This window comes from Fundulus heteroclitus, chromosome 9 (genome assembly GCF_011125445.2).
Source record: "Fundulus heteroclitus isolate FHET01 chromosome 9, MU-UCD_Fhet_4.1, whole genome shotgun sequence".
Taxonomy (NCBI): Eukaryota; Metazoa; Chordata; class Actinopteri; order Cyprinodontiformes; family Fundulidae; genus Fundulus; species Fundulus heteroclitus.
In genome coordinates, this window is record NC_046369.1 from 6,209,281 (window position 1) to 6,232,548 (window position 23,268).

The following is a 23,268-nucleotide window of genomic DNA, read 5'->3' on the forward strand; positions in this document are numbered from 1 at the left end:
CACTCGTTCTTTATTCCCAGCGTGGTCATGGGCCACTGGCAACCAGAGATCCCAGTCAACCCCAGCCTCTGGTGGCCATTTTGGCTCCCCGTCAGAGAGAGATCTTTAAGCGGTGCAACCACGCAGGGCCGTTCTCATAGTGGCCAGGCACCTCATGCCAGTGTAGGGAGCTTTGAGGGTGTGTGATTCAAGCCTTTCACAATCCACAAATTAGAATATGCCGCTCATAATCTGACTCCTTCTGTCTTTGTTAGATTTACCTAGATTAAAAAAGTTATAACTCATTATTTGAATGATTATCTTCTCAAAGTTAATTGCTGTCCAGGAACCGAGGGTGTTTGATTTGTCGTTGGGCGCTTTTCCTTTGATCCAAAAGAATCATTTTAACTTCAAGAAGAATCCCGCTGATTGATATGAAGCGCAGAGTCTCTGCTAAGCATGCATAACATAAATAACTGGATATAAGTAGACAAGAAGTCCACCACTTGTGTCATCTTGTCTGCATTTAACCTGGTTCTGATTCTGAAGAAACTATTCGCCTGCGGTCTGCAGGTGCCTGGGAAGGTTAAAATTAAATATGGGGTGGCCATGGTTCAACTTTCCTGGAGTCTCCTGGAGATCTTCACTCTGCAGATGACGCCCAAAACAATGTCTTGGGTAGAAAAGGATGGATGCTCTTTACTAGATAATGGACAGTGGTAGGGGCACACTTCCAAGGTTTCTATACTGTCAGGAAAAGTAGAGAATATGATTTAATCATTTTCCTTTTAGTGTAAGTGTAGAAAAGTATTATAGAAAAGTATGTGCATTTCCAATATTTATCCCCTATCCTATTGTCTAAATGTTCCATCCGTCCAGGTCCCCTATTCAATTCAATTCAATTCAATTTTATTTATATAGCGCCAAATCATGAAACATGTCATCTCAAGGCACTTTACAAAATCAAGTTCAATCATATTATACAGTTTGGGTCAGATTATAAAGATTGGTCAAAAATGTCCTATATAAGGAAACCAGTTGATTGCTTCAAAGTCCCGACAAGCAGCGTTCACTCCTGGAGAAGCGTAGAGCTACAGGGAGAGTCGTCTGCATTGTACATGGCTTTGCTGCAATCCCTCATACTGAGCAAGCATGAAGCGACAGTGGGAAGAAAAACTCCCCATTAACGGGAAGGAAAACCTCCGGCAGAACCGGGCTCAGTATGAACGGTCATCTGCCTCGACCGACTGGGGTTACAGAAGACAGAACAGAGACACAACAAGAGAAACAAAAAAGCACAGAAGCACACATTGATCTAGTAATCTGTTCTACATTAGATGGTAGTAGCGGGTGAGCCGTCTTCTCTGGATGATGTCACAGTTAACAGAACACCAGACCAGGTGTACCTACTATGAAGAAAAAGAGAGAGAGCAAAAAGTTAAAAGCTGAAATGACGACAGTCACTTCAATGTAATACAATGCAAAACTGGAGAACAGTAGACTGAAGAACAGTAGAAATCAGTAGAGTGAGAAAATTAGACCCTGATGTCCTCCAGCAGCCTAGGCCTATCACAGCACAACTATAGAGGTAGCTCAGGGTAACATGAGCCACTCTAACTATAAGCTTTGTCAAAAAGGAAAGTTTTAACATTAGTCTTAAAAATAGATATTTATTCGTCTGTCTGTCCATCAGAAACAGAATCAGATATGCTTTAATAATCCCAGAGGGAAATTGCTACTCTTCTAACCTGAGTTTGGAGAATTTGAACCTGAAAATGAGTAGGAGCCTCTGGATAGAGAAACATTTACTTCTCTTTCAGACGTTGATTGACTTCGTGGGCATGAAACAAATCTAACTTGATGGTTTTGTTCACTCAAAGAAATAATGCAGCATGTTGAGGGGCAGTGTTGGTTGGAGTCCAACAGCTGTGCGCTCCTGCTCCTGGCAGCTCATCTCCTTTTCACTCGACACCCACAGCAGCTTCTGGAAATGAAACCCTGAAATCTAAAATGTCACTGGGATCCAGCCATTCGCCTCCTTTCTCCACCCCCCCCCCCCTCAAATCTCATCCCTCCTGCATTCTCTCCTACAGGGAGCGTTGAGGTTCACATCCCTAAAAAATCCAAGGCTCGAATAAAACCTGTCATCGCAGCTTAAAAGTGCCGAGGAGAGAGAGGGGATGTCCTCGACATTTCCTTGGTAATCAAAACCTCGGTTCTGAAGTAAACGGTGGAGGCTTCACTAACGTCACCCACCTTAAAGTGTTTATTTAATGAGATTAAGTGGAAGGTTTAAACAGTAAAATTCTGCAACAGAGATGCAGAACAGATTCAGGTTCAGGTGGATGACTCTGGATAAACGGCACCAAAGGACAATAAAACTACATCTAGCACTGGTCCCTGTCTTGTTGAAAAACTGCAGCAGCTGGAGAGTTGTGCCATTGCAGGACTGGTTGTTCCTGCGGAGAGAGCAGCTTGACATCTTGATCCATTGTAAGTCTTAAAAGATTCGAGTTTGTTTGAGCTTTGATGTTGAGTTCAGCTTCTCCTTGAAGATGATTAATGGTGGAGTCAGCTCATCCATTTACCTTCTCAGCAGTAAACTCCCTTTGCCTCCAATGTTACATCTGTCATCAGCTGTAAACTGTGGCCTCAGAGATCAAAGCACCGTTCCGTTCGTGCGTTTCCAATACAGCCAGAAAGGCGCAGGTCAAGAAAAAAGACCTGAAATAATCCAGTCAGTACACTCTACCAATATTTGGAAGTGAATGAAAGTCATCTGTGTGTGAAACGTTCAATAAACCTGATTTCATGGTATATGTTCTCAGGCATGACTGGTATTAATGATTGTAATTCTTATCTGTTTTATTAGGTAAAGAACTCATACTTTTGGATTAACAGGGTACATTTTACACGCAAGTATTTTAGTTTTCACTTTGTTTAGTCACATTATGGGTACTAAACCGCCTGCTTAAGTTCTGAAAACCATGTAAAGGAGAAAAACGGCTTATCTTTAATGCATTTGCTTCAAACATGTCCAAGTTGAGCCTTTTCTTTGCATCACGGCAAGATAAACTCACTGTACATATGTTCAGATTTTGGCAAGAAGCGGTTTTCAGAAGCCATTTCCTGACTTCTGAAGATCAGGAAGGGAATGCCTTGTTCCTTTGTCTTTCCCGTTTTTAAGAGTGGCTCAGAGAAGATTTAAACACTGTTAAATTCTGCACAAAAAAAAGAGTGGCTCAGAGAAAAGGACCATAGTCTTCACACTCCTTTCAGTAGGTGGCAATAATGTGCTGTAATATGAGCTGACACCCATCAGTTTACACCTTAGAAGAAGTCATTCAAAGTTGGTTTAGATAATCTAATCTTTCCAAAGACCATCATTTTTACAGTGTATTGTAAAAGTTTTCATATCCCTTGAAGTTGTTCAGGTTTTGCCACATTGCAATCCACAAACATTATTGTATGTTATCCTACTTTCTGGCAACAGGAAGTTAACCTGGCGAGGCAGACAGATCATGTGTAGCACTCTACGTTCTGCACATAATCCATCTGGGTCTGCTCCCGTCAAATCCATTCGGGGAAATGGGGGACATTCAGCCGAACTTTCTGAGCTGATTGGGCGAAGCGACACCTAGTGCTCGCCTACCAAAGGTTGGTTTTAGCCAATCATAGAGTTAAATCGTAAGCAGCAGACGCCATGAGAAACCACAACAGATGTATGCTGGTCAAGCAACTTCTTGCTGTTCTTCTGTCAAAGAAGAGATTGTGGATTCTGACAAAACGGATGTGATAGCAGCAGCTACGTCTCCAATATGGCTTGTTGGTTCCTTTCGTCATGTCTTTTAATGATGCATCGATTTGTCTTTTTCACGTTTTCTACCATTTATCTACTGGGATTCACAAGTGAAGTTATAACCGGAACATTTAGAAAACAAAAAGAACATTAAAACCTATAAAAAAATAGAACAGCTTGGCAAATGTTCATTATTTATGAAAACAAAAAGTGAAATAAATAATAAAGAACCATCCATGAAGAAAGACTAGCCCCACATCATCAGTATGCAAGATTTTGGTCCTTTCACGCATTATTTTGGACGATTCTTGTTATAAAACCCACCAAAACATTTATTGATCAACAAGCAGAAAAGACAGATGCAATGCTTATGTGTATAATCAAACCTTAACGTCTGCTGTACTGTTCCGACTTCCTGTCCCTGAAAAAAGAGCAAATACTCTCACCTGAATGAAGGCATAAAACTAATGGAAAAAAATAAAGTTGGACATTGAGTCTGCAGCTTTACACATCTTCCACAGAGAGGCCTGTCTTCCTTTTTATGTTCCCACTGTCTTAGAGGGAAAAGCTTTCCTTATAATTGAGGGTTATAAAAGACACAGAGGGCCCGTGGCATTGGTGTGTAAAATAAAAGCTCCAAACAACTGTCCGATGTTTATCCAAATAGCAACCGCACTTGGCCTTCTCTCCCTGGAATTCCTCACTTACAAACACACAACACCATAAAGTGATGCACAGTTGAGAACAGAGTCACTTTCTGAAAACCTTCTGAGTCACTTTCTGAAAACTTCAGGTCTCTCACAATGTATTATATATATATATATATATATATATATATATATATATATATATATATATATATATATATATATATATATATATATATATATATATAATATATATATATATATATATATATATATAATATATAAATTAAGTTGTATCTGTTCTAGCAGGGCTATTCTAAAAAAGGAAAGGCAGTCCATTAGGGCGTGTGGGTGACTTGTGATCGGTGCAGACCTGGTTCGGCAATAAGCCGTTCGGAGCACGCAAAGTTGTAATTTCACCGCAGGGATCTTAATGGATCGTGGTGGATCATCTGCGCTCCCTTGTCATTTGCTCTTGTGTGGCTTTCTGCTCACATGGATGTGTGTGTCCTACGTTCTCAGTGACGCACTGACCTCTCTGCCGCCTGGACACGCTCCAGCCCTCGCCAAGCCATTTTTGGTGCATGCTGCCGCACGCACACGTAATTGTGTGCGTGTGTTTTCTCGTACTCTCACTTAACTTTTAATCTTGTCAAAATCTTTCATCAGACTCTGAGTTTTGTTCAACCTGCTCTTACAGTGATCTATTTTTTTTAAATCGCATAGGTCTCATTATGTAGATTTATTTTTGATCGGTTTTAAATCTGAAAAGGCTTTTTTTAAATAACTACAGGAACGATTTATTTTTTAAGCTGAAGCGGTGTTCACATTTGTGGCTTTTTGAAGGCCTGCAAAGTTCTTTTCCAGGCAGACCACAACACAAATTTTACTTTTATGTCAATATTTTAGTAGGAAATTCCACATCCTAAGGATATAATCTGCTTAAACCACCTTAACATGTGAAATATGGGAAACCTACTGTAAGCAAAGCCAGTGCTTTTATATTTTATTGTGTGCATCTGTTTCTGGAAAGTCCATGAAGATGTGCACAGTCAGGGGTAAGGGTGAACTGACCTTGGCCCCTCAGTCGCCTAACATTACTCAGAGAAAGGGAACCTACTGACCCATGACCCACACCAAACTTCCACACCCTCCTGATGTCATTAGAGCGGTGTTTGTGCGATTGTGCGTGTATAGAAAGCCAGATGCTTTTATGTGTGCACACTGTTGCAGTTTTAAATCAGTTTAAAGCCGTTTTGATCTTTGCGGAGTCAGTACCCCGGCCAATCTGCAGTGATCCGAATCTGCCAACTTTCCCTCTGTCGGCTCGGGTCTGTGGTTGCCGCGTCAAAACCAGAATAATGTAATTTATTTTGTTTCATCTATTAATTTAAAGCATAAAAACTAAACGTCCGTGTCTGAACTTGTCAACCATGAGATCGCACTTTAATATGCTTAGAGTGATTAAAAAGAAGTGTCTGATAGCACAGGGAAAGGTGCATCTCAGTAAACTGGAACATAATCCTAAAGTTAAGTTATTGGAGTAATTCAGTTCAAAAGGTAAAAGTCATAGATTCATGGCACACAGCATGATATAGTTTGAGCAAATATTTATGTTAATTTAGGGAATCATTGCTTACAGTTAATGAAATACCAAAATAAAGTTTCCCAGAAATTTAGAATTTTACATAAAACCAAATAAAAAATATAAATGAATTACAGAATTGTCTCTTTGTAGCTTACGTAATCACAGGGACCTGATAGTCGTGCAAAAAATAGTCACTGACAAAGAAATTGAACTACCTTTTAATAAGTATTTATTAATGAAACAATGCCGGTGGTACAAGTGTATTTTGACCATTTATCTTCAAGCTGCAACACTTTAATGCTAGGAAGTCTGCCTAACCACCGCCCTCATCTTTTGCTCCTTCCACATATTTCCTGTAAGATTCAAGGCAGAACTCTGGCGTCTCCAAAACGTTAATATTACTTCCAGTCAGCAGAAACCTGTTTGTCAAGTTGAAATATCATTTCAGAGCTAAATCTGCCTGGGCTATGAATAATTTTGGGATTAACTGTACGTGCATGGAAAGTTAAGTTGAAGGAAACAATGTGGTAGAAAGAAATGCAAAAGCAATAAGAATAACCACAACCTTTTTAGAAGATTTTGAACCAAAGCCCATTCAAGGGTTTTGGTTGATATTTACCAGAGTCGGAGGCGGTGCTTTAAGAGCCGCTAAATATAGCCATATCCAGGCCCCAGAGTCTAGTGAAAGAGCAGAGAATCACTGAATCTAGGGGGTGTTTGAGGTCCAGGGTGACGATAACGCAGTCATTAATGACTTGAGAAACAATGTCATCAACGCAGCCGTCTGCCAAGATATCCCAGAGAACTTCATTCTTCATTCTGCTGACGAACTTTACGGAGACCCCGACTTCTTCACGCCTGCTTGCACTGCCGCCAAAAGTACCAATACCTGCTGCAATGACCGTGGTAACACTGTGCTTTATACAGGTGTATAATATGAAGAACCCGTTGTGAATTAAACTACTGAAAATGTTCATAGCAAAATGCATTTCACAAATCTTTAGTCTTACTCGTTTTAAAAGCATCGCTTCTTTTGCTGTTATTCCAATTAGGGTGTCTGAAGCATTAGGATACACTTTACATCTGCCAATAATGTGCCTCTATGCCCAGTGGCATCATGTCCCCCCCCCCCTCCTCCTCCTCCCACTTATTATTTAATGTGGCTTTGCCTGGTCTTCAAGTCCCCATATGGCATGACTTAGAGCTCATGACTAAGTGATCTCACGCTGAGCGAGTAGCTCGCTAGTAAGCATGTGGTTTGTGTGTGCGTGGATGTATATATAGAACCGGAGAGGTGAGAGATCAGACCACTTGGAATAGGAAGACGGTTGTGTGGGGGGGCCAGTTTAAAAGAAGCAAAAAGCTGGTGTAATACGCGTAGAAAATCCCCTAAATGAAGTGGAATCCTAATACTTATGAAACCATTGGTGCTCTATTGGCACATGTTTTAAATTACAGCCTGTAGTGACATTTCTCCAACATCAGCCAAATATTAATTCTTAATGTGGTTTACATGTGTGCCTTGAACTGTGATTTGCATGCATGAGTGTTTTAAATCCCAGCTTGACAAGACTATGACTTATCTTTAGCCAAGCCAAGGCAGCAACAAGAACCAGGCTCTCTCCTCTAACCGTGCGGTTTTTCGGCAAATAGTCATTCTGTGACTGACCTCTAGAGGCGATGGCATGCACTGCACCCGTGTGGTTTCAGCGGGCCTCAGAAAGATGTGGTAATAGTCTGCAGATGACTTTGAAGTGACCCTCCTCTCGTCTCTGTCTCGCTGTCAGGGTGGATATGAATGAAGATGGATTCTGCCAGCCGTACAGAGGCATAGCCTGCGCTCGCTTCATCGGAAACCGCAGCATCTACGTCGATTCGCTGCAGATGCAGGGGGAAATTGAGACTCAGATCACAGGTAGGAGAAAAAAAAAAGTTACCCTTTCTGTGTATTTAGTTGTTTCTATTTAGTCAGTTCTGATTGCAAATTTGTCTGTTTTTTGTCATATTAAAGTGTTTTGTTTTTTTCTTTTTAAATTGAAGTAAAAGAAACAGAATAGAACGCGATATAAGTGATGATTTCAAACCTCTAATCCGTCTTTGATTAAACATATTTAAAGTTTGTGGAAATGTTGGAGACATTTTTACATTATTAGACCCTTGATAGGGTCTAATAATGTATAATGTTTTTGTTTCATTTCACCTTTCAGATTAAAAGCACCAAAACTGAAAACTTCCACTATTTTCAGTCTATACATACATACACATACATCAACAAAGAGTATTTAGTACTTTTTTTGTAGAGAAAAACAAAGGTTTTAGAACATGATCTGTTTTGTTGAAACGGAAATCAATATAATCTTCCTTCATTGTGTGTTGCATTCAAAACTACTACCTCTAACTGCTTGCAACATATTTTTGCTCTTTTATATTTTGTTTTATACTTTACAGTCCTTGACAAAAGAAATTCTGAAGTAGTCTCAATTGAAACTGAATTTGCACACACGGGTCTTGATTTGGAAATTAATTTCTGAACTGTGTAATTATGAGAGGTTTGAAACCTCGTTACTGTAATTGCTAAAGTTTATAATGTAGAAATAATTTACCATCACACAGTTTCTTCATAGTGGAACCTCAACCACCATAAAAGAGAGATGTCGGTTTTCAAGACCGAAAATACATCCTTGTGTTTTAAATATCAATAAATTCAGTTATTTTTGTTAATAGGGCATGTATTCTAATCCCACTCTCATGTATTTTGTGGACAAACCATATCACTGGGATCCACCAGCTCAGGCGCCATTGTTGACATTCCCTTAAATGATGCTGAGCCCAGGGTCTGCCTCCACGACCCTCTACACTGGCTCTCAATAACTTTGGTCACAATATTAACAAACTAACACATTTTTTGTTTGTTTATTTGGCAATTTCTGCATAATTTCAGATTTATTTAAAAAAATTCTAATATTTCTTTGTTTAGTCAAAGAACCTTTTTTATATGCCTAGCATTTAGAACAAACTGAATTGTGACTGGACAAAATTCATTTGGCAAGACAACAGGCAGACAAAGGCTGCTGACCCCAGGGGCCAAACAATGTAGCGCCTTGATTCAGGGCTGTTTCATTGAAAATTATTGAGGCATACTTCTTTGACACGTCAAAAGCTGTGTTTACTTGTGTGTTTCCTTTAAAACTACTCTAATGAGCCATGGCTAGTAGCAATGTAAGTAGCTAAATGAGTTACCGGATTCTTTACAGCAGGGGTGTCAAACTCGAGGCTCGCGGGCCGAATCTGGTCCGCCAAAGCAATTTATCCTGCTAATTAAAATGTTTGGAATATTAATGTTTAAGAAAAAGACACAAATAAAGAAACAGCCTAAATCAAATCTGCCGATACAGTGTTTTTTCTGTAGCATAGCTGTTCAGCCAAAAGGTATATGTGGGCCCCATATGGGTTTTGCTCTTGCTAATTGTGTACTAAGTATCACAATGGGTTCCACGCATGGAACCTGATTGTGTTGATGAAATTCAGACTATTTTGGTCAAACCAACTGGGCCCCCTGGGTCTTAAATAGGTACTAATGACATCAGTTCAAACAAGCTAGTACATCCAAGACCCATATGGGTCCCCATTTTTATTTGCAATTGTCCTATATGAGTTCTGGATGAACAATTAACATGGGGTCATTTTAAACCCACGGACAATCCCATTTGAGACCTGGTTTTTTTTCAGCTAATTTCCTACCCATTTAGGCCTCATCATGGGCGTTAGGGAGCTGCTACAGAAAGTTACAAGAGTTTGAAAGAACTACCAGGTCTCATTGCTTACAAGGTAAATTAAGGAGTTGTTAGTGACATAAAATTATTTTCCTCACAATAGAAAATGTAAATTATTGCTGTTCATTACTAACCAGCATTAACACTGCAGCACAACTAGCTGCTGCGGTAAAAGTTCAGAAGCATTGCCTCAAAAGCAGAAGTGTCCAAACTTTTTTGTTACAAGGGCCAAAATCATCAAGTTGGAAGTACTCATCGGCCGAAATAAATTTAATAATTTTAAAAACTACAGTCATAAAATTTCTATTGTGGTTATTTATTATCATCTTAACAATAAACTATTCAATTCAATTCAATTTTATTTATATAGCGCCAAATCATGAAACATGTCATCTCAAGGCACTTTACAAAGTCAAGTTCAATCATATTATACAGATTGGGTCAGATTATACAGATTGGTCAAAAATGTCCTATATAAGGAAACCAGTTGATTGCATCAAAGTCCCGACAAGCAGCATTCACTCCTGGGGAAGCGTAGAGCCACAGGAAGAGTCATCTGCATTGTACATGGCTTTGCTGCAATCCCTCATACTGAGCAAGCATGAAGCGACAGTGGGAAGAAAAACCACCCATTAGCGGGAAGGAAAAACCTCCGGCAGAACCGGGCTCAGTATGAACGGTCATCTGCCTCGACCGACTGGAGGTTACAGAAGACAGAACAGAGACACAACAAGAGAGATAAAAAAGCACAGAAGCACACATTGATCTATTAATCTGTTCTACATTAGATGGTAGTAGCGGGTGAGCCGTCTTCTCTGGATGATGTCACAGTTAACAGAACGCCAGACCAGGTGTACCTACTATGAAGATAAAAGAGAGAGAACAGAAAGTTAAAGCAGAAATGACAACACATAATGCATAATTGAAGAACAGTAGAACTCAATAGAGTGGGAAAATTAGATCCTGATATACTCCAGTAGCCTAAGCCTATAGCAGTAAAACTATAAAGGTAGCTGAGAGTAACATGAGCCACTAGTTATAATTTTTGTCAAAAAGAAAAGTTTTAAGCCTAGTCTTAAAAGTAGACAGGGTGTCTGCCTCACGGACCAAAACTGGGAGTTGGTTCCACAGGAGAGGAGCCTGATAGCTAAAGGATCTGCCTCCCATTCTACTTTTAGAGACTCTAGGAACCACCAGCAGACCTGCAGTGAGCATTGACTGTTAAAAGAACAAGTAGAAAACTTTCTCTATAAGGATCATCAGAACGGAGTACTCACGGGAAATAAACTAAAATTTAATCCCTAAAGTCATAAAAATTCTATTGTGGTTATTTATTATCAGCTTAACAATAAACTAAGCATGCAATATTTATTTAAGCAGAGTCTGATTATTTTTTTGTAGTAAAGGTATGTGTAACTCATTGTAGATCCAAAACTAATGAAGGGTTTACACGTTTTGCTTATCAAAAGAAAGGCATCCAGTTAGCAAACTCCTTTGGGCTCAGTTGGAAAAAAATCAATCAATCAATTAGCAGTGAGAACTGGATTTCTGTCACTATTTCTTTGAAAATTCTTAGTGTGAAACAGTTAATTAAAGCCGATCTGGGTGCTCTGAACTCTGCTTTTGAGTAAAAGTAACTGCCATAAATGAACATTTTCCATTGTTAAATACGATTTCAGTTTTCCTGGAATAATTCGACCCTCATTAATAAAAATGTCTCCATCTGTGCTAACCACCTGCGCTGGTGAGCCAAATCTGTATCATCCTTCAGTTGTGGTCAGGGGGGGAGGGGGGAGGGCCACACAAAATCAGTTCAGAGGCCGCAAATGGCCCCCAGTCCGCACTTTGGACACCACTGCTTTAAAGCAGTTTGAGAATTTCTATTAGGATATTATTATGTTTCATTTTCCTGTGCATGCTGCTGTGCGTCTTTAAACCATCAGCGTTATATTGATAAGAGACTAATTCTCTGCATATAAGTGAGACCTTTCTGCAAATCTTTTTTAATTTTTTTTTTAATCCTCATCCTCATCCTTATGTCTGGGAAAGCAGACGAGCCATCAGAGTTCAATGAGAGTTCAGCTTTGTCTCTTGTTTATGGGGCACACATGGCCCACGGTGCCATACTGTTCTAAAGGTCTGCGTTTCCGCTTCTGTTCCTTTGTTTTGCTTATTTGTGCGCACACGTCCTTAGAGAGCAGTTTAATGTGAATGTTATTGACGACATCTATGCAGCTGTCAGCTTCACCTCCTGAACGGTTCATGGACACAACGTTATCTGAACCCAGACTTCAATCCCAGACGTCAAGGACAAGTGATTTATGCGACCACTGCATCATAATAAGCTGACAGTAGGGCTATAAATCATACATATTTCAGCTCCGGGCATCAATATTCAGCATCTTGGGATAAATGTCACCCATATTGGTCTTTACGATCACTTTTATTCAAACAGGATGTGTAGCAGGAACGTTTGGATGGTGAGCAACTTCACTTATCAGCTTTTTAACGTCTTGTCATCTTCTCTAAACGGGACAAAGCCATCGCACTGGTTATGACAGCCACGGAAAAAGCATGTGCTTGTAATAACTCCACAGCTATGAGTTATACGTCCAAAAGGCACCTTTGTGGTCTGTTCTTTTTTTTTTTTTTTTTTTTTTTTTTTGTCATTGTGTGTGTGGATAACAAAAGAAGCCCGCAAAAAGATGGGAGCTGCTTTTATACACTGCAAAAATAGAACTAAAAATAAGTTAAATTTTCTTAAAATAAGGTAAATAAGACTATTTGCCAATGGAATAAGATATTTGCTCTTAAAATAGGAACGATTCATCTCCATCCTCTTATTTCAAGTGCAGTATGTCTAATTATCTTATTTTAGGGGTAAAGATACTCATTCCATTGGCAGATAATCTTATTTACTGGCTCAAATCGAGGACAAATAGACTTACTTTAAGAATATTTTACTTGTTTTTGGTTCTGCCAGAGGTTTTGCCCGGTTCTGCCGGAGGTTTTCCTTCTCGTTAATGGGGAGTTTTTCTTCCCACTGTCGCTTCATGCTTGCTCAGTATGAGGGATTGCAGCAAAGCCATGTACAATGCAGACGACTCTCCCTGTGGCTCTACGGTTCCCCAGGGGTGAATGCTGCTTGTCGGGACTTTGATGCAATCAACTGGTTTCCTTATATAGGACATTTTTGACCAATCTGTATAATCTGACCCAATCTGTATAATATGATTGAACTTGATTTTGTAAAGTGCCTTGAGATGACATGTTTCATGATTTGGCGCTATATAAATAAAATTGAATTGAATTGAATTGTTTTTAGATCTGTTTTTGCAGTGTAAGAAGCACACGGTTGCAAACTTCTAATGCATTTTGTTTCAGTAATGCTTTTGAGAATCTTTAAAACATGTGGATTCCTTTCTTTTCGTGCTTACGTTTTAAAGCTCGTTTCCGTTCTTGTTTCCAGCTGCCTTCACCATGATCGGGACTTCTAATCACCTGTCCGACCGTTGCTCCCAGTTTGCCATCCCGTCTCTCTGCCACTTTGCCTTTCCGACGTGCGACCGCACCTCGGGCATCGACAAGCCTCGGGACCTTTGTAAGGACGAATGCGAGATCCTGGAGAATGATTTGTGCAAGACGGAGTACATCATCGCCCGCTCCAACCCCATCATACTGAAGAGCCTCAAACTGCCGAACTGTGAGGAGCTGGCTGCCTCGGACAGCCCCAAGGCTGCCAACTGTTTAAGGATCGGGATCCCCATGGCTGAGCCTATTAACAAGAGTAAGAGCAGTTTAATGCTTTTCTGCAACATGCATTGCTTCATTGTTCTCTAACAACCATTCTTATTCAGTCTCAGAGGATTTTAGATCTGGTTGTAGTTTTTTAACAATTTTTTGCCACTTTCTTGCAGGTAAAAAAAAAGAGAATCCATGAACTTTCCATGGCTAAACATATATGTATGAAGCACGAGGGTTTAATAAAGTCTAGGGGCCTCGTGTATGCACAACAAAAACTATGTTTAACGCCCAACTTGGCATGTACAAAAATTTATGTTGCGTGAAAGTGTGCGCCTATCCTCTCAAATTTATGACTTGCCGCGAAAATGTGCGGTGGCAACGCTAACTTCTCTTATCGACAATAAAAAAAGACACAAAGTACTAAAACTCCCCCAAATCCACTGAAATATAACTCCATTAAGTTTTATTTAACCCAAGGAACATCGAACCAAAAAAAAACTTTTCGCATTTGAAGTTTTTATGGTACAAACCTGTAGAAAGAAATAGAATCCCATTTAGTCTCGCACAATAAAGTAACGTTCATCAAAATGAAACAACCTCGATCGGATGTAAACTGTGACTGTTCCTCTGTTTTCTGTTGCATGTAGATGTAAATGCGCATTGACGCATTAAATGTGTGTCAATCATCTATCGGACGTTTTCATTCTTTCTAAAAAATAAGTCAGACTTGGATCAGCAGATTAATTCATAATAAAACAGGTGTGATGATTCCAGTCAAACGTCCATAAGTTTGAAAAAGTTATGGACGTAAAGTTGCACGTAATTGTGGAACAATGGCGTCTTTGGCACTGCTGGAGGACAATGCCAGCGGAAGAATGCAGAGGGAGCTTGTGCTCAGAGATCCTGCTGGCCTGCAGGCACCTGATGATGACTGACAGGGTGGGGAGTTAACATGCCTGAGCCGTCCCCCGACACATGGTGGGTGACTTCTGGGTATTTTTTACTGATTTGCATATGTAATTAGGGGGGCGAGATGCGGGCGCATCCAATTCCACATACATTGGTAATTATCAAGGTAACGCATGCGGTGACCCGTCTACACACGGTTTCATACGTCTGAAGTTTTTATGTGCGGCACAAGTTTCTGGATTTTTCCCTACCAGCAACGTTTAGTGTGAAAGCTGCGCACTCTTTCGTACATGAGGCCCCAGATCATAATGTTTAGAACCTTTCTTTTTTTCTGTGTTCGGGCTAGTAGTAGTTCTGTAATGATGGCTGTATTCATTGTCATGTATGAAATTAGGAAATATATTTAAAAAAAACCATGAAATTAAATAAAGCCTAAATACAGCCTAGAATGGCACAATCAGGCATCAGTGAAAATCACAATGTCTATCAAGGATGAAAGCAGTGAACACAAATTCTGAGATAATCTGCTGCCACCCCAGTGGTCCGGCTGTTGCCTGCCTGCTCAGCCTAGCTGTCCTAGCTGTAGTATACCCTGTGTTGTCTCCTCTTCCCTAAACTTTGGGTTGTTCCATCTGTTATAATCTTGGGGTGTTGGGGGGAAGGGGGGGGGGGGTCCAACAGGGAGACTTTTTGGTGAGAAATATTATCTCCTTAGTGGTTTACTACCATGGCACTTAACTGAATTTCCTGCATTGAGGATTTTGCTGACTATATTCATTTTCCGTGTCACAAATAACATTGCACATACCCATTTGACATATTCCAATAAAATTGGTCTTTTTTTATCAAGAAAATATAATTTTCTCCGTTTACAGCCTTGAGAGTGAAAGGTTTCTAGGTTGTACAATTGCTACGTCGCCATGTATTATGTGTAAGGCCTTGTTTAGATACCATAACCCAAAATGCTCTTTTTCTGTCAGAAAAATGTTGTTGTTGTTTTTTTTGCATCTTTTCGGTCTAAGTGATGGTATTTAGCCTTGTTAAGCAGGTTTGGGGGGGCAGGCGTTAAACACCTCACCTTTATGTTTCCTAGGTCACAAGTGTTACAACAACACTGGGGCAGACTACAGAGGGACGGTGAGCGTGACCAAATCGGGCCGTCAGTGTCAGCCGTGGAACTCCCAGTATCCTCACAGCCACACCTACCTGGCAGTCCGCTACACGGAGCTCAACGGGGGCCACTCTTACTGCCGCAACCCGGGGAACAAACACGAAGCCCCCTGGTGCTTCACGCTGGATGAAAGCGTCCGCACGGAGCTCTGCGAAATTCCAATCTGTGGTGAGATACTGGAATAGAAATGTAAAAGCTTATAGTTTTTATGTTTCTTTTACATTGTGTTTGTTACTGGCTTAGAAACATTATCCGTCCTCACTTTTCTTTTTTTCACCCTCTTTGTATGTCACCATTTTTAGTTGTGCGTGGAGCACAGAATTTTTAGATCGCTCCTGGCTGACTCCTTCCACCAAATCCTGGCTTTATTTAAACAGCATTTCATCTACTAAGACGCTGGAAGGGTTTATTAAGTAGATAAATAAACTCGCTCTTGGAAGGAGGGAGGTGGAAGCAATGGATCACGCTACAGGAGCTCAAACTGAATGAAATGTATATTTTTTTTAAACTCAAACAAGCCGCTACAGTGCACTTTAGCCGCAAGCTTAAACCAAAAGATGAAAAAAAAAAAACTATTTCTCAAATTAGTTTTATAAAAATAACTACTGAAATGGCTTAAAACATACAAACTATAGATTTCTTTCATTTTCCTCCACTGTGATACTCCTGAAGAGTGCTCTTTCTTTCGGGGTGTAACTTATTTTTTCCATTTGTGTAGGACGACCAACTGCGTAAAAATGTTTCATATGAACACAGGGTTTCTGAAAAGTCTGAAATTTTAGTCAACTATTTTTCAGGTCTAGATAGGTATGAGGAAAAAAAAGAAAATTGATGATGGAAAAATGTTTGGCTTTCCAAACTTTTTCCTTGTTAAACATTGATCTTAAAATTTTTTTCCATCAGTATTTTGGTTTCTGACCCACCGATTGAACGCTCAACCCGAATAAAGACCAATTTCACACTTTTCGGACTTAAATTTTAAATTTCTGCTTGAACTGGACCTGTGGTCTATAAACTAAGTGTGGTTAAAACAACCAACAATTCACTCAGACTGCTAGCTTTTTTGTTTTGTAATGGATAAAATAAAGGTACCAACATTTTTAAGCAAAATTGTTGTTTAAAGAATTAGTAGTAATAGGACCACCATTCAACCAGTTTAATGGAAATATTTTGTATTTATAGTTAAAGAAAGTACAAGGAGTTGTAAGGAACAGTAGCTTAAGTGGCTCCTTTAAGGGAAGACATTCACCTGAACACAGGCCAGGGTTACTTTTTATGGGAAAACATTTCAAGAAAGTACAGAGTTTACACAACAATAGCTCCACCCATGCGTTCATTCAAGAAAGACAGAAAAAACACTGAAGCATTAGAAGAGGGGTACTTTCTATTGGGAAGGGGGGGGATAAGGTGACTATGCAGGGATAATGATGGCAATAATCCATCAGTAGTTTTGTTTAAGAAGCGGACTCAGTTAAACATCGAAGTAACAAGCAAGTGGTACATTCTGTAGAAAGAAAAAAAGAGAGTACAGATTGTTAATTAATGGCAGCAGTTAATCAATTGCGTTATCCTGGACTTTAACCCAGAAGCACTGATACAAAAGACACTTTCTATCATTAACAAACATCAAGTGAGTAAACAAGCACAGTGACAGTAATATCTCCATCAGTGGCTCCGTCCAAGAAACAGATACTTGTTAACAGCTGAACAATAAAATATATGGAGTAAAAAAAGTCAACGGCAGCAAAAGTTATAACAACTGATTTAATATTTTAAAAAATCATGTAGTTGGTCAGGTAAAAAATATTAAAGGATGTACAAATTCTGGTATTTTAACGACTAACATAAAACATTTAAGTAACAAATTCAGGCACAAGAGACATTCTTCTAAACAGTGTTTTTCCAACATAAAACTAATGAAACCAAGCAGGTAATGTATATACACTAAGTTAGGACAGGGTAAAGTACTTCCAATGACAATATCTACTGTTTACTGCATGGTTACTGGACCTGTAAATGTCTCAATTAACTCAATAGAAAATACCATTAAAACAACAAAACTTTTGTACAAACAAGAACTCTGACCTTAATGGAAACTGCAGGTGTGTCTCTCAGGTGCATCTTTGGTCAAAACAAGTTTGTTCTTTACTCAGTGAAGTTACCAGACATTTTACTCAAATAAGAGTAGCTATTGACTCAAGTAAAAGTAAGAATTATGGTGGCATAAAGCTACTCCCAAAACTACATTTTGGTCAAAATGTTACTCAAGTAAATGTAACTGCTTACTAGGAGTACTTTCTATTTCTACTTTCTATTCTATTTTATGAATAGTATTGATGTAGAGTATGGTCACACCATTAACAATGCCCCCCCCCCCCCTCCCCTGTTTCAGACCACAAAGACAAGTCCGGCGGCAGCATGGAGATCCTTTACATTCTAGTTCCCAGCGTGGCGATCCCCTTGGCCATCGTTCTGCTTTTCTTCTTCATCTGCGTGTGCCGCAACAACCAGAAGTCCTCCAGGCCTCCGGCTGCTCGTCCGCAGAAACCAGTGCGAGGTCAAAATGTTGAGATGTCCATGCTCACAACTGCCTACAAACCAAAGGTACTACACAAGCCAACACGTACCATTGTGACTGACTTCATGCTCTTTGTAGGCTCTAATTTTTCACTTGGAATTAAAAGAAAATGAATCGGTAAAGTTATGTTGCTGATCGTGTTATCGCAGGTTCAGTTACAATAATTGTGAAGTTTAGATGTGACTTTCTTGCTATTTTGGGGTGATTTTTAACCTTTAGTAAGGCCTTATAGGCCTTTGTGCCTAAAACAGTATTTTTTAAAGACCAAGTACTTTCAGGAAAACACTTAGACCTCCAAACGTCTCTGGTTGATGGAGTGCTCTCCAGATTTCCACCCTCATATCTTAGACACATCATAAAGACGTTAGACATTAGAAACAAAGACCCCTCTTTGACTTAGTACCGCAAGTTAATTTAATAAACCGCTTTTAACTCGCACGGCATTTTTTTTGGACCCCTTGCAACTTCTCGTAAAGAAAGCGCCTTTGCTCTCTTCGTCTGCGCGAGCGGACCGGAGGAGTCAAAACAGCGGCGCAGCACCCCGTGTGTTGGCTGGGACGCCTCGCAGCATGCCAGGGTTACAAGGTTCAGTGTGTGGAAATGACCTGCGTGAGGGAACTCTTCAGATCTCTGTCATCAGATCTCAGCAGGTCCAGGAATGTCCAGCTGCAGCTCCTTCCCACTGTTTATTTTTCTCCCACTGTCTGTTTTTCCACAGCGCTCCTTCGCACTCCTGCTTTCACTTATCCCGTCCTCTCCTCATGTCCTCTCCCTCCATCCCCCCGTGAAGGACATCTTATTCTTCCTTCGTGTCTCCTCCTGTCATTCGCAGAGACTCCTTCTAGCGCACTTCCAGACAGCCTATAGTTCACATCATGGTCCTTTAAGGTCGCACACTCGGCCATTCCACGTCTGTGTGTCATTTTATCAATATTTCTCTCCGATGTACACTGTAATTTGTATAATATTATATTAACAACTAAGAGGAGCAGAGTCCAATCGTTTTTGCTTGTTTATTTAAGCCGTTTTTGGCGTGAACAAATGTTTCTCTTACCACAATAGCTCATTCCTCTGTATGGTTTGGATACAAATATGTATCTGCAAAGAGTCAAGTTCTCAGGAAACAAAGCGTTTTTTTTTTTTTTTAATTTAAAGTGACAAGCATGCATTCAATAAGTAATTCAGTTTATTGTTGGACCTGAAACGTCTTCCAAGCCATGAGGCAAGGCAGGCGTTTTTTGTTTTTTTTTCCCCAGACTGGAAAGAATTTTGACAACATGTGTTTATTAGTTTGAAATTGATGAGGATTTAAAGTTTACTAAAAGTGCAAAAACTCCTTGCAGAACCATTCATACCCTTTGACCTTTGCCACATTCTGTCACATTTGTAATGTATTTTATTGAGGTTTTAAGTGGCAGATCAATACAAAGTAGTTTGTAACTGTGAAGTGGAAGAAAAAGGATAGATACTTTTTACTTATTAATAATGGCAACCTTAATTGATAAGTCAAATCCACCCTTGTGTAATTTCATCTCAGTACACAGATGTCGATTTAAACATTAGCGAACAAACAGCATCGCAGCAGACAGGTCGGGGATAAGGTTTTACGGAAATTTAAAGCAGGGTTGGAATATCCAAAATTCCCTCAAGCTTTGAACATTTCACTGAGCACTGTTGACCCCTACCGACTGAAAATGGAAAGAGACACGGCCGTCAACCCGAGCTGATAAAGCGGGATGAGGAGAGCACGAATCGGAGAAGCAACCAAAAGTTAACTCTGTGGTAATCCTGGAGGAGCTGTGGAGATCAGCCCCAAAGATGTGAAGCTGGAATTACAGCAATAGGAGGGTTTGGAAAGTATTGACTCAGGGAGAGCTGAAAACAAATGTACGCCACACTTTGCAGATTTTCATTTGTAAAAGAAAAAAATAAATATTAAGACCAGGTATAATTTTTTTCCTTCCTCTTCCCATTTGCTTGTGCTGTTGTGGTTGTAGCACAACAAAATGGGACAAATGTAGAAGGCCATGAATTATTTTTCAAGAGATTATATTTAAATAGATTTCTAAGGAAACTGCTTCTCTTTTCTTTGACTCATCATTTGATAATGTTTTAGGATTTGGGTGCTATCCAGCAGGCTTTTTTCAGGGTCATGGAGGGGCCAGAACCTGTAACAATTCTCTTAGACGCTGTCGCGAGCGCACACACACACACACACACACACACACACACACACACACACACACACACACACAAACCTGTGGTGGTGTAAAGAGGATCTGAGGCTTTGGGTGTGGGAGTAACGATGGGGTGAAACAAACCCATAACTAAAAACATCTGCTCTTCTCCTAATATTCAGCATGTACTCACACCCCCCTCCGAGCTCACGCCGACCTGTGTGTGTGTGTGTGTGTGTGTGTGTGTGTGTGTGTGTGTGTGTGTGTGTGTGTGTGTGTGTGTGTGTGTGTCGTGCTCACAGAGGAATTTCATTATTCAACTCGGAGTTCCTGGAATTTAAAAATCTCTGCCAACCTTCGCTCACTTTTCATCTTCTCCCAAATCCAACCTCACACACCCCTAATGGAGCACACACACACACACACACACACACACACTGTTTACCATCACAGCACTCCAGTAATGCTCATAGTAACACATAGAAATAATTTAAACTTACTCTTACTGAGTTCAGCTCATCCTAAGTGATTTCTAGTGATACAAATCTGACTTAAGACGCTTATTCATTAACCATTAATGAATCTGCTGGTCATGGAGATGACTCTAGTCAAAGTGGGTAATGATAGGATTCGGTGGTTTCAAAAAGGACCCTTTGACTGATTAAATCTATTCCCAAAGGGAAAAGGGTTTTTTTAGCCCTTTGTTCCACAGAGTTGCTCTTTCTGTGTCTCCGGACTGAAATGCCGTAGCATTTCTGGACTGTGCTGGCTTGTAAATAACAAAAGCAATACGTAATAAATTAAGAATGTGGCACACAAAGCCCTCCTTCACAATTAGCCTAACAGCCTTTTCTGTTATTTCTGCCGCAGATTCTTCAGTTTGCTGACTTGGGAGGTAATTTTCCCCAAATGTTACTTAAGCTGAGAGCCAAATCACATTTTTCAGCACAGGATATGTTGCCTGATTTCACATTTTCCCTCGCCGCCTTCCAAAACTGTTAGGGGAGTTATTAGGCGGTGATGTAATGGATTAAGCCTGACCTGAACAATTAAAAATTCTCAAGGAGATTTATTTTCCTCCTATTAATTTAACATCTTCAGCTGATGTTCGGTCTCACATAGCTTGTATGTGTAAAAATTAGAACCCGAAATAAAATAAACCAAAAAATAATGACCCAGTTTTCTGCCACACATTGATGTCAGGTTTCACTCGTCTTCACAGAGCAAAGCCAAAGAGCTTCCCCTGTCGGCGGTGCGTTTCATGGAGGAACTCGGAGAATGCACGTTGGGAAAGATCTACAAGGGTCATCTGTACCTGCCGGGCATGGACCAGGCGCAGCTTGTGGCCATTAAGACTCTAAAGGACATTTCCACCGCCCAGCAGTGGACAGACTTCCAGCAGGTACAGAACGTTTGACGCATCGCTGTTTTGTTTTTCATATTTAAAGTGCTGAAATAGGTCAAAAGGCATGGAAGAGAAATATTGACCTTGCAGCATAAGGCGAAGTCTCCAGTTTTAACTTGAGCTTGTTCGATCATTTGTATTTTAATTTGTTCAGTGAGGAGGAGAAAGTCTAGAGAAATGTTGTGTGAGAGAGACTTAACAAACATCCTACCCAGAGATTTAAATGCACTCCATGGGAAGCCCAGTGTACCTAAAATACACCACAGTAGCTAATGACCAGTTGTGACTAAAAATTAAAACCATTAAGATACTGTCAGCTTTCAGGTAGACTTGTTTCTCCTCATTATTTTGACTAATACTGTTACTCTTATGTTCACTGCCTTTCATAGATGCCTTATATTAGTCAATGGTGTGTAAATCTTAGCAGTAGTGAATGGAAACAGCTAAAAGTCTCACTTTTCTTCTCTTAAACCAGTTTGACCAGTTTGGAGGTTATTCTGCTTCACCACTTCAGCTCATCTAAACTTAGTTTTTTCTACAGTACTTTTTATTGCTACAGTAGTAGCGCCAGTTTAAATGGCATACATCTCCAACAAGTTTTTTTGTGTCTCATTTTAAAACAATTGAGCAACAACAGATTTCAAGAACATTTTTATTTTTACTGTTATTACTCTGAATCTTCTTCATATTTGTTCTTTGGTTACCTTATGGTTATTTGAGAGGTTAATTTTGTAAGCTAATAATTATTTAATTCTTGTTTTGTTGTATTTTATTTAATAACTCAGCCAGGAAGAAATGTGGAGCTTTTTTCTATGAGTGACTGGTATAGAACCAGCATGTACTGGGGTGGGCCAATATTTAATTTTTTTTTACCCGGGCAAGAGAAGCAGCAGGACACAATGATAAATTGATCTTTGTTTATAGCTTTCAAACTAGATAAATAAATCACTAAAACACAACTTCCAAGTTTTGCATGTTGGACGTCTTTTGCCTGGGTATACGGCCACAGTGCCGCCATCAATGGCTCGCTGGTCTTTGGATGTTCGATTCGACAAACAATGCTTCTTCAGGTGTTTTAAGCAAATCACTTATTTAAATTGTTTTTGTCCTGCTTCTGTTACAGGAGGCTGCTGTGCTGACTGAGCTCCAGCACCCGAACGTGGTCTGCCTCCTCGGTGTGGTCACCCAGGAGCAACCTGCCTGCATGCTGTTCGAGTTTCTGCCACAAGGGGATCTCCACGAGTTCCTGATCATGCGTTCGCCGCACTCGGACGTGGGCTGCAGCAGCGACGAGGATGGCACGGTTAAATCCAGTCTGGATCATGGGGACTTCCTGCATATGGCCATACAGGTGGCTTTAAAAACACAGTCAGATATTTCTATCATTACAAACCTTTTACAGACAATGAAAACCTGATAAGACTCTACCCAGGCTTTTGGTTGTCACTGCTATATGAGTTTACCCGTTTTGTTATTTCTAACTTTTACCGCAGTTTTA

At 40.0% G+C, this 23,268-nt stretch overlaps 1 protein-coding gene across 1 annotated transcript in view; it reads left to right on the forward strand.

The window, feature by feature from the left end:
* Positions 1 to 23,268, forward strand: part of ror1 (receptor tyrosine kinase-like orphan receptor 1) — a 64,581-nt gene that overhangs the window by 35,200 nt on the left and 6,113 nt on the right. The window contains exons 4-9 of the mRNA XM_036140903.1: positions 7,801 to 7,928; positions 13,256 to 13,573; positions 15,533 to 15,778; positions 18,003 to 18,214; positions 21,588 to 21,767; positions 22,894 to 23,121. Coding sequence (XP_035996796.1) covers positions 7,801 to 7,928; positions 13,256 to 13,573; positions 15,533 to 15,778; positions 18,003 to 18,214; positions 21,588 to 21,767; positions 22,894 to 23,121 — 1,312 coding nt within the window. The remainder of the gene's footprint in view (positions 1 to 7,800; positions 7,929 to 13,255; positions 13,574 to 15,532; positions 15,779 to 18,002; positions 18,215 to 21,587; positions 21,768 to 22,893; positions 23,122 to 23,268) is intronic.